The 12,940-nt window shown below is 36.2% G+C and overlaps 1 protein-coding gene across 1 annotated transcript in view; it reads right to left on the reverse strand.

Annotated features, from left to right (window-relative positions):
* The window catches only part of LOC107597667 (rab GTPase-activating protein 1), a 116,639-nt gene that overhangs the window by 17,576 nt on the left and 86,123 nt on the right, over positions 1–12,940 (reverse strand). The window contains exons 13-18 of the mRNA XM_016288831.1: positions 6,490–6,603; positions 4,975–5,049; positions 4,525–4,650; positions 3,310–3,453; positions 2,671–2,712; positions 2,181–2,309 (exon numbers count right to left, since the gene is read on the reverse strand). Of these exons, the coding sequence (XP_016144317.1) occupies positions 2,181–2,309; positions 2,671–2,712; positions 3,310–3,453; positions 4,525–4,650; positions 4,975–5,049; positions 6,490–6,603 (630 nt within the window). The remainder of the gene's footprint in view (positions 1–2,180; positions 2,310–2,670; positions 2,713–3,309; positions 3,454–4,524; positions 4,651–4,974; positions 5,050–6,489; positions 6,604–12,940) is intronic.

The following is a 12,940-nucleotide window of genomic DNA, read 5'->3' on the forward strand; positions in this document are numbered from 1 at the left end:
ATGTTTGTAAATGAGCTCTTTTTAGCGCTGCGCCATATCTGACTAGCTCTAGGACACAGAACCGGCTCTGTTCCATATTTCATCCGTAATGCTCCCACAGATGAAATGAGATCCATATAAAAGCCCTCAATGTCAAGAGTAGTTCATCAGTCAGCGTGTTTTCAGCGACACCCGGGGGAACAATTAGGCCTGGGCGCAGTGAAATGAAGTGTGTGTATGTGTGTGTCGTAGTGTGTAAAAGCTCTTTTGATCGTGACTGGTGTGTGGTGTCAGGGCCGTGGTGGGCTTCTGATTTTCTGACGGTGGGCCTCTCGTATTGAAATAGCACACAAACGCACCCAGACTCAGGGGTGAAAGTGAGCTTTCAGTACTGTGAATAAGGAGAAGAGAAATGAAGGGTAGTTTGTATTTGGAGGAAAGCGAGTGAGAGCTACAGGAAACTCAATCTGTCATGTTTTGACGGCGATGAGGAACTGATACATCAATCAAACAAAGTGCACAGACAGATACAATTGTATGCATGAGTGTTGATCAATGTTTATATGCGAGTAAATAACTAAATTAAATTTGTTAATAATATAATGTGATTGTGTCTCCTTAGAAGCCTCGGATTACACCGCTTGATTCATAAGGATTTTTATGATGTCTTTATATACTTTTTGATATGTGAAAGCTTTGGTTATGTGGGCTTTCAATAGCTGAATAAATTATGATGTAAGAACATTCAAATTATCTTTATTTGTGTTTAAAAGATTAATTCATTTCGTATGGGTTTGAAGCAACATGATAACAACAATTTTAATGAAGACCAAAATATAAATGTAAAAATGTATTCAAAACATTCACAAAAACTATAATATTATTAATTTGAATGATTTTAATCCAACTTTTCACTGATTTGTTATGCTCATTCATAATGTTATGGGAAAAAAACTATATTTAATAAAAAACAATTAAATGCAGATGTGTAAATAACATTCGGTAGATCTGAACAAAACATGAGGGCAGATGCTGTAAATGATCAAAACAGAAACCAAGGACTCTTTAGTATCATGGGTCTTTCTTACTCCTGCAGTGTCCTCTGCTGGCCCATCCAGATAATTACATCAACACTCTTTATGTCCCATTAAATGTGAAAAATAGCGAGTCGCAGATAAATGGTCTATTCACACAAAGAGTCTAAATGAAAATCACATTCACACCAGCATAACTGATGGTACAAACACACCACTCAGCCGCTCTGCCGCCCAGAAGAAGTGCATTTAAGAGATCAACTCGCATCAGTTCCTGGTCCTACTGCTCCATCTCCTGTATCACTGTATCATTTTCTGTGAACTGTCATACTATCGTAATCGCTGCATTTGTCATTTTTGATGATAATGAAAATGTTGTCACTTCTCACTTTTTTGCACTATACACTGGCTTACTATTAAGGCCTTCAAAAACAAATAATAAACAATAAATAAAATACAATAAATATAAATCAGTAGGAATAGTTCACCCAAAAACTTGCTGAAAATATTCAACCTCAGGTCATCTAAGATGTAGACGAGTTTGTTTCTTCATGGGAACAGATTTGGAGAAATGTAGCATTACATCACTTGCTCAGCAATGGATCCTCTGCAGTGAATGGGTGCCGTCAGAATGATAAAATGCAAACAGCTGATAAAAACATCACAATAATCCACAAGTAATCCACACCACTCCAGTCCATTAATGAATGTCTTGAACATATCTGGATTGTTTTCACTTTTACACAGTGCTTGAAATTTGCATATTTCTCACCTGATTCAGACCAGATGACATTTTCACTGGAGAAAACAATATTATGGATAGAGAACTCATATTTTAGCCAGAAGCATTGATTTGAAGTAAATTTATTTTAATGACAGATTTGTTTCTTGACATTCTTTGATGTTTTTATCAGCTGTTTGGACTCTCATTCTGACGGCACCCATTCACTGCAGAGGATCCATTGGTAAATTTCTCCAAATCTGTTCTGATGAAGAAACAAACTCATCTACATCCTGGATGGCCTGAGAGTGAGTAAATGTTCAGCAAATTTTCATTTCTGAGTGACCCATTCCTTTCTCCGTTATGAAATTTCCTGATCATCACATGAAATACTCCACAGACATCTCAGTTTGAACTAAGTAAACAGCCTGAACACAGGCGGTTACCTTCATGCTGCATGCTAGCTCCATCAGCTTCTTGGCGTTCTCCTCCGAGCGATAGCGTTTGGGCACTGGCACTCGAAAGAACTTCAGCGCGCCCTCAAAGTCCGTCTGCAGCAGGTCGTCTTTAGATGTCTGTGGATAGACAGAGAGCTTTCAAGAGGCAGACAATACTGCTCCCTCATGTTGTGATCTTCAGTTAATGATGCTCTTTTCAGCTGTTGAGGTGTGATAGTGGTACACAGTCTCTCTTCCTACGGGGGGTTGAACAGCAGAGATTCACCAGCTAACATCTGATCATGCTGTAGTGTAGCTGCCGATTATTAGGTGCGCCAATTATGCCGAACATCCTTGTAATAGCTGTAACCATGGTGATGAGGCATGGGTGATTTGCAGGTTAATTTTCAGGAAACAACACCGGCTTGCATATTTATTATATTTCCTTGGTGAAACATCTGAGAAAAAGATGAAATGATGCAACTGAGCACTTCCTTACCTTCAATAATGCAAGGGCCACGTTGAAAATGACACTGATGCCCTGAAAGGAGAAAAAACAAGATCGCAAGAAAGAAACAAATCTCAATATCACATATTTTCATGCCCATGTTTTATTAGATAAAATATTTTCCAAGACATAATTTTGAACTCGGAATGAATTTTAAATCATTTTTGGTTTGACTGAATGTTGCTGTATTTGCTTATTTCTACTTGGACAAACTGGCAATTTATTAAATGTGTTAAATATCGCAGGTGTTCAACCTGCTGCCATCATCTATAGGTTTATTCTTTTGTCCTCAATATTTACATCCTGTTGCATCCGCCATATCCTTAATGACATCATTCTGCAGGAAGTGACATATTTGATGGGAAAACATCAGCACAATCATCAGTGAGCATTTGCATTAGATTTGATTGATTCTGTGCTGATTTGTGATTTTATTTATATTTTTTAATTAAGTCTATCAGTTACACTGGACCATGAGAAATTAGTATGATTTAAAAATGACAAAAGATGGTTTATAGATATCAAAATAAAATGCATTACACAAGGTAACAGTCCTAAACTATGAATTAACAGGTAAACTAGGCAAAGAAAACTATACCTGAAATAAAGCAGGTGAGAATGAAATGTTACCTCACACAGCAGAAGGTCTATGATGTGAAAGACCATGTAAAGAGGGAATTTGGCTGTGAAGAGCGTGAGGAACCACTGGGAGGCGTACATGTGTGCTTCCAGACCCAGATTCAGGAAGTGTGCGTACAGGTCCGGAATGTATTCCTGCAACACACAGAGGCAGAAGACAGTTGTGATGATATGAAATGATAATAGAAAATGTTTCTTGAGCAGCAATCCAGCATATTAGAGTGATTTCTGAAGGATCATGTGACACTGAAGACTGGAGTAATGATGCTGAAAATGTACCTTGGCATCACAAGAATAAATTACATTTTAAAATCTATTCACATAGAAAACAGTTCAATTGTAATATTTCGCAATATTACTGTTTATACCGTATTTTTTGTTAAATAAATGCAGCCTTGGTGAGCATAAGAGACTTCCTTCAAAAGCATTAACAAATCTCACAGAATCCAGACTTTTGAATGGTAGTGTATGTGTATTTTGTCATGTAAAACAAGCAGATTTTCCACAAGATAAAATACACTTACATTCCAGATATATTAATAACACATTTGTATTCTTCAGTGCAATTTATATTACTTTATATGACAAAATATATGTGTCAGAGATTATTTCTCTTATTATATTCTTTTATTATATATCTCTTATTATATTCCATTATATTTAGGGAAAGAACTGCCTATTTAGTTATTTAAAGGGATAGTTCACCCAAAAATGAAAATTACCTTATGATTTATTCACTCTCAAGCCATCCTAGGTGTATATGAATTTTTTCTTTCAGACAAATACAAAGCTCAAATACAAATGGCGGTGAATGGGGTTTGAGATTTTGAAGCTCAAAAAAGTGTGTCAATCCATCATAGAAAGTGCTCCACATGGCTCTGGGGGGTTAATAAAAAAGGCCTTCTAAGGGTGAATCGATGCATTAGTGTAATACACTTTTTTGGGCTTCAAATTCTTGATCGCGATTCACTGCCCAGTAAAGCTAGGAAGAGCCAGGACATTTTTTTATATAACTCCAATTGTATTTGAAATAAGAAAGGCATACACACCTAGGGTGAGTAAATCATGGGGTAATTTCATTTTTTGGCGAACTATCCCTTTAAATGGAACAACTGCTTATTTAATGTGCCTTTATTTTGTCCTTTTGCATAATCTGTCGTTATTTGTAATCAAATATGTGAACTAATATTAGTTTCGAACACTAACCTGCATGAGTCTCTCCAGCTGGAAGAACTTGCAGTGAAGGTCTTCAAAGTTCTGCTTGAAGAGCTCCCTGAGACCGTATTCAAACATGATCTTGACCAGCACGCTGAACGCCTGCTCCTCTGGCATCTACACCGCAATTGCAGCACAAACATTGATCTAGTAACTCCCACAGAGCTTGATTACAATCACATCAGGCTGACAATATCACACAAGAGGGAATCTCCACTAGAAGGCACTGTCTCAAATCTCAAAGGATGACGTCATATTAGTTCAAACCAAGTGCAGAATCCAGTCTGGGTGCAAACAGCCTGTGCTTTCATCAACGGCCATTGCAACAGTGTAGTTTTGACTATTTTGCAAGCGCAAATATGCACATATTCATTATATTAAACGTAAAATGTAGACATCATTGGTTCAAACCGCTTTGCTTCAGGAGTCTGTGACACTCACGTGTAGTAGCAGCACAGCAGCAAGGAAAGACTGTCCTTGACAGTAACCGATTTCTTCATCATACACAGAATATGCCTGCAGGATGGAAGATACAGAATGTTTCAGTAATGCTTCAAAAGAACGGCTTATTAAAATATAATAAATGATTAAAGAAAAACTCATTCTTGGTAGAATCATTCTCTCAGCTCTTTTAATCTAATTTGTCCTTTCACATATTCAAACTTGCATGTGATTGGTTACGAGACACATGAGAACTGAAGCCTAATGTCTTTAGTGGCATGTTTGAATATGCAGAAGTGTGAATCAGATTTGAAGGCTTGATGGAATACTTACAGATTGACCTACATACCAATATTGTGACAATTACAAACTGTGGTGCTAATAAACTTTGTGAACTGTGGGTTGAGAGAACTGAATCACACTGTAGTCAATATGATAAATCTATAGTGCTGTATGAATTATAACGGTAGCCGTCGAAGAGAGGGCTGGTGAATTATTAAGAGACGCCCAAAGATGGAAATCCAACAATCAATCTCATTTCCCTCATCATTAGTGACTTTCACATTAAACCCACTGACCCATTGACCCAAAATAAACCCAGTATTTTAGGGTGAACATTTGAGATAATTTGAGACTGCTTTGTATTTATTAAACATTTATTCACTATACCGGACTGTAGTACAGTATGAGAGACGTGTGTACAAAAACTTACATGCTTTAAAGCCAACTCATTGCAGATGTTCAAAACTCAAAGATTGTGTTAAATCTCTCTCTCTCTATCGGCTGATATACATCCAATCAATCCAATATGTCCATTCATGCATCTATTTCCATCTAAAGATATATACATTAATCTATATCTATCTAGCTATACATCTATCCATCCATCATTCATCCATCCAATCATTAATATATCCATTTAACCATATCCATCCATTCACCTATGTTTAAATCTATAATTCATCCAGCTATATCCATTCATCCACCCATCAATATAGCTACACAACTATTGATACATCCATATTTATGCATCCATCTATATATCTATCACTCATCCATCACTGTCTGCTCACCCAACCATCAATACATCAATCTTTATCCATCCATCAAGCTATATTCATCCAATCATCTACACATCCATTCTATCACCTATCCACATATCTAGATATTCATCCATCTATATATCATTCCATCCATCCAACTATATACTGATCCATCCATCTATCTATGTAGCCATCTATACATCAATTTATACATCTATCTATATATCAATCATCGAAATCCATCAAGCTACTGTATCTATCTTTATACATTTAACATTTCTTAAATTAAGTTAAAAAAGAACATCTATAAAGAAACTGGAGCAGTCCAAAAGTGCACATTTAACTTTTCTTAATGGTAGGAAATTGATTTTGCAGAGCTGAAGATGATAAATGAACAGAAGCAGAGCAGAAGTGCAGAATCTGAGCTGAGCAGACAAATTGAAAGCAAACGGCAGACAGGTCATCTGCTCACCTTACAGATCTTATAGAGAGAGTCCTGCCCGTCACCACCCGTGTCTTTGAAGTAGTCATGTGCAGGAAACGTACGGTTAATGTCACGAGTGATGGCACTGTCCTGTGGGGATTCCTAATAAAAGACGAGAGAGAGAAAGAGAAATTTGACCATGAGGCACAGCTAATAGTTTAATGCCAAAATTACATTGCAACATACAATGCAAAATGTGTGAACACAAAATTGAAGTGCAAAAATAATGACAACCACATTTGTCTTTGCACAAACCGACCATCCCATCCTAAACTCTATCCAAAGGTTGAGCCAATGTTGTTGTGTCAAGCAGGCCCCCTATTCACTTTCATTGTATATAGACATCTAAAGCACATTTGACTCCTGTCCACTAGGGGGCAGTGGATCGGACATGCCAAAAAACAAACACACATAGTGCATAGGGTTGTGACGGTAAAGAAATTTTCCCACCAGTTAATCGATGTGTAATAACACCGATAATACCGCCGTGGGGGCAGGGGAGTTTCCTTTTTTCCTCGCTTTCCTTTGCTTTTAAATAGCTTGCAAAAGCGGCATGCACATTTTCACTTTCAAATTGCATCAATTCGGCGTAAAGCAATTGTTCGTTTGAATTTTCCCTCTTTTCCTTGCTTTCCTTCGCTTTTAAATTTCGAATTAGCGGCAATTCGGCATCAATTGCTTGAATGCAACAACAAAATACAACGTCAAACTCACTTTAGCGTATATATAAACCATAGAACTTTTATTAACAAAACGAATAAAAATACACCATGCTATAGGGCAGGCTATGCCTAATATAAAATAACAAATAACTTACATAAAGTTGAAATAGGTATACAAAACTGGAAATAAGTAAACATGTAGCCTATAATATATAACCAAATAAATATAATATATAACCAAATAAATAAGAAATGTAGAATGTTTATTAGCAAAACGAATAAGAAAGCTTGGATGCACGGCATATACACCTTGATGTCAAATAAAATAAATAAATTACACAAAGTTTAAATAAAGTAAAAATCAGCAAACACCGTGGAACCAATTAAATAAGAAACGAATGTTTAAAAAAACTTCCAAAATCACCTTAGATAAACAGAAAAGGTCAACAGGCTTTTCAAAATCCAAAATATTGCCAAACAGGCGCTTTTGCATTTCGTTTAAAAATTAAATTATCCGCCATCGTCTTGTCTGTCTCACCTCACTCTTCTTGTCAGTCAGCTTGACTCACTCTCCTCACTGGAGAAATGAAATCTGATCTGTGATGCGACTGTCGTTCGGCACGATGCATTGAGCAGCCGCGTTCAGTTTTTAATTGTAGTGTCTGTTCTTTTACTGAACTAAACTTAAACTAAACTAAAATTTGTATTACTATAAAAAAATCTAAACAACAGTGGGGGTCGGTGCCGTGGGGCAAGTGACATAATCGGTGTTGCGGCTTAACAACGGTATCACCGTCAGTACCGTCTATCGCGGCAAGCCTAATAGTGCAACAAGATCAGTTCACTGGAACAGTGTGTTCTCACCCCCACAAAGCAATGGACAACCTGGGGTGGACATGTTTGTATGTGTGTGCTCAAGAGTGTGTCCTTCGGTGGCACAGACACACAAGAGTATGTTGAATACCCCACAGGCTCAGCCTATGTGTATGTTCAAGTGTCAGAGGTATTAGTCTGTTTGGTCCCATGTACATGGTGGAGATACTAGAGCTTCCTCCGTTTGCATTGTTCAGCTGAACAAATTGTGTTTTTCTTGATGGACCAAAACTGTACTGAGATCTTTTTGTCTTTTTCGACGCTTGACAGACTCTAGTCACTGCATGTTTTCATTATATGGAAAAGAACAGCATAAAAAAATCTCTTTTGTGTCCGACAGAAGAAAGTCTTTTCAGCAGGACTTCAGATTACCCATGTCTTTCAGAAACACAGATGAAAATCACAAATTTGTCCAAGCATTTGGAACAAACATCTAAACTGTAAGCTGGTAGACGTGACTCCACAGAAAAACTGAGGACTGTTATCTTTCACTGGCTTACTTAATCAGCCAATTAAGCCACTCCGAAAAGGACACACAACGCAATCGATACAAGAGCTCCATCACAAGACTGAAAGAACATGTAAAATGTCATGACAAATCCTGTGGGGGTGCCGTGGGGATGATACTGAAAGCAAAAGACAGACAGGGAGCCACATGCTCTGGAGGAGATATTACATTATCACTCCACTGGAGTTCATTGCGATCCAATTTCAATCTACTTAATTTAAACAGGCTACTTGGGATTGCACTGTAAGTTCCTGTGGATTTGAATTATTTAAGATGTTGCTTCGTGTAACTGAAGAAAGCAAATGTTCTAATTCTATTAAAGGGATAGTTTGGCAACCAAACTGTTGACGTCCATAGTATGGAGAAAAAAAAAATTGGGAGTCAATGGCTACCAACATTCTTCAAAATATCTTCTTCTGTGTTCTACAGAATAAAGAAATTCATACAAGTTTGGAACAACTTCAGGGTGAGTAAATGATGACGGGATTTTCATTTTGGGGTAAACTGTCCCTTTAAGATTATGTAGTTGTAACCAAAGTTTGGCTGACAAAACAGTTTATTGCAAGCAACATAAATTGCACAGAAGAAAGCTTTTTGAGTTTTTGAAAACTAACTCTGCACAACCCCTCAAACCTACTGGTCAGAAATCAGTATCTGCTAACCTTTGTAGTCTGTCTGTAATGTCCTCACCATGTAAAGTTTTCAGAACAACAACTCTCTAGATAGACAGACACAAAAAACTAGATCACATTAAACTAGATCGCTCCCTTAATAAACAAAGTGTGAGCGCCTGGAGCTGCAGACTGTTGACGGACAGCCGCTCCTATTTCTGTCACACTGCAAAACCAGCCACTTTATTTTTCACATCCATTATTGCACCCGGTACATCAAAGCCAGCTCGTGATAGCACAAAAATGCGGAATTCAGTTTCTCTGGATGCTAAATTTTGCTCTCAAAACTAAGAGTCATAAACAAAGCTCAATGCAATGCCCTGTGTTTATTTCTGGCCGGGTTTTATAGCAACAGTCAGTCCAACTCAAGCCATCCTTAAACTAGTAGATGAATCAGTCTTTTTAAAAAAGCCCTTCAGCAGAGTTGTGGATATTTGGGTTAAAGGTGAATCAATTCAATTTACAACTCAAATTTAGGATTTAAAAGATTGATTTTTGCTCATTCAGAATGGCAGAGTTAATTATCTATCGGTGATTCTGTTGATCAATGGTTCATTATTTTAATGCATTTTTGGATTATTTAATGTTTTTTGTAATGTATATTAGACAAGAAAAAGATGCAGAGAAACTACCAAAAGAAAACACATTTTCTACATTAATATGTAGGCTGATTTGTAATACAATATACTTCTGCATATACTACTTTAAAAACTTAAGATGAAAAACTCAAATATTGGTTAACAAATAAAATCACAATTTAAAAATCATATCTTAACTTCATTTTATTTGGAATTTTTATTTTTAAAATAGAAACTGTATCAAAGCAGCGTTACATATAATAGAAAAATAAAAACTAAAGAACATAGAGCCGCAAGGCTGCAGCTGCCGTTAAGTGTATCCCCTTTAAAGCATATAAATACAGAATAAAAACTATAAACAAAAATCTAGATAAACTAGTTCACCTTACTAATCAGATGTGGCCCATCCTTATAATGTACCAAATACACAAAAATGTTAGAGAGTTCTTACAGCTTTGCAGCGTATGTCACAACACTCTAATAATAGATTATACTTTAATAACAGATTATACAAACATCTGTTTGGAAGCTTGAGGGCAAACTGCTGCCTCTTTCTTTTGCAATAATGTAATGCAGTTATTACATACTCAAAAAGTAACTCACAGAGTACAGCAAAGGCACTGCATGAATTTCTGGAATAGTGAGTATGATTAGAGGAACAGAGAGATTTGGAACAACTTGAGGATAAATACATTTGGGTGAGCTATCCCTTAAGTGAGAAGCATTCTGAACTATCTATCATAATTTCAGGGATTATTAATGTGCTCTCTAATATCAGAGATGCAAGAGAAGAAGAGTAATGTCTCATTACTGCACATCTAACACACACATACACTTGCCTGAGCATGGGAAAAATCCTGGTCTTTCAGAATTCTGTTTTTCTCAACACATCAAACATAAATCATAATTGCATTATATGCATGAACACCATTATATTAACATATAAATGCATTCAAAAATGAATGGCATCAATATAATTGATGTCACTATGTATTTTAAAAAAACTACTACACTACTGTGCAAAAGTCTGGGGTCTGAAAGATTTTTATGTTTTTTAAAGAAGTCTCTTATGCTCACCAAGGCTGTATTTTTCATTAAAAAATGCAATAAAAACAGGAATATTCTGAAATAGTATTACCATTTCAAACAACTGTTTTCTATTCAAATATATTTTAAAATTGGATTTATTCTGGTGATGGCCAGGCTGAATTTCCAGCATCATTACTCTAGTCTTCAGTGTCACATGATGCTAATATGCTGATTTGCTTTTCAAGAAAAATTTTCTAATTATTATCAGCACTGAAAACACTTTTGCTGCTTAATGTTCTGGTGGAAACCATATTTTTTTCAAGATGTTATGATGGATAGAATGTTCAAAAGAAAAGCATTTATTTTAAATAGAAATCTTTTGTAACATTACACGTATTTGCTGTCACTTTTAATCAATTTAATGTGTCCTTACTGAAAAAAAAATATATATATTTATTTTTAAAAAAATAAAAAATACTGACCCTAAACTTTTGAATGGTAGTGTAGAAGGGACAGAACTTAATAAATACATTATTACATTAATAAATAAAATGTAATAAATCAATTTATTGTAAAACTCTGTTATTTAAAGTCAATCTGTGAACAAAAAACATATTTCACTTAGTTTAAATATCTGACTACACGCACACCAGACAAAGCATGAATCCTGGTAGAGATGGGGGAGTCTCCTCTGGTTTTCCCAACTCTCTTCGGGTTATGTATGTCAGGACGGCGGGGTTCAGTCTGAATTCAGGACACCATGTTTTATTCATCCTCTTTCCAGCACAAGACTACAATCTTCTCCAAAAAGCATGATTAATATCAGTCGCCGTGCTCTACCTTTCTTCCATCGCATTGAAAAATGAACAAGTGATGAAAGCAAAGGAATATGCCTTTTGCTTTCATCACATTTATTCCATTCCTTCTGTCACCAATTCTCCAGTCTCTCTTTTGACGCTCACAGAAAAGTCGCCATATGCGTTGTAGATATGAGCCTCCAACCTACCTAATTCACACCATCCCACATATAATACAAGTCAATCGCCACCTGCTAACAACGGTACCAAGACTAAAGCCCAGGAAATAACCTTCGGGGAACATTTGTTTTCCAAAGAAATGCCAAACAGACCGGCGTGCGTGAGTGCAGGGCGCTCGAAAGCACTCCCACACATTTGCACTAACAGCGGATTCCTGCCTTAGTAAGCATACCCCTTTTCAAAGATTAATTACCCTCTCTTTCTATAATTGATGCTATGTTTATGTGGAAGAGAGGAGCCACTAAATAATGCATCTGCAGCCAGCAGCTCAGCTGCTACGCAAACTCAGGCCGAACATGAGGCAGACTGACCCACCGCTCACACCAGCACCGGCCTGCAAGATGAGAAGACAATGGAAAAGGGTCTGAGAAGAAACTAGCAGAGAGCTATGTTGAATCCAGTGGACTAGAAGCAGCTAAAAATAGGTCAGTCTGAGATGAGAGCATAATCCAACCAGTCTGACAAGACTGCACCTGACCTGAAGCACGTCTCTGAGGAAGATCAGATCGGGCTCAGGATACAAGGTGATACAAAGTGTTTAGCCTTAGATTAGAGAAACCAACCACTGTGAAGGAAAGCAGGTCTAAGTTAATGTCTTAAAAAAAGCTTTAAAAAATATCCAGTTTAAAATGCAAAGAAATGGTCAAATGGTTTTGATAAAGTGTTTAAAAATGAGAAAAAATTAAAAAATAAAATAAACATGTGGTTTAAGCATTCAAAGAAAAGTTACATTTTCCCTGCACCTTAAATATATGTACACATCAAGGTATATATTTCAAACGTTTTAGTTTTTTTAACAAGTGTCATGAATTTTTAGTTTATAAATATCAGTTAATATCATTTTTTTGGTTACAGTAGTCAATATAATAGACAATATAATAGTCAGTTGTACCATATAATACAATATAATAATCAGTTATAATAGACTACAGACAGTAGTTTTTCAAATATTTATAATATTTTAACAGCACTGTTTCACTGCTTATTTTTTCACAGTATTTCATCCTTTTAATGAGCTTTTTTTCTTTTTTTAATTAATACATTTATTTCTTTATTTTGCATCAAGACATTTCTCCAAACT

The sequence above is a fragment of the Sinocyclocheilus grahami genome, unplaced genomic scaffold (assembly GCF_001515645.1).
Source record: "Sinocyclocheilus grahami isolate Dianchi unplaced genomic scaffold, SAMN03320097.WGS_v1.1 scaffold234.1, whole genome shotgun sequence".
Classification (NCBI taxonomy): domain Eukaryota; kingdom Metazoa; phylum Chordata; class Actinopteri; order Cypriniformes; family Cyprinidae; genus Sinocyclocheilus; species Sinocyclocheilus grahami.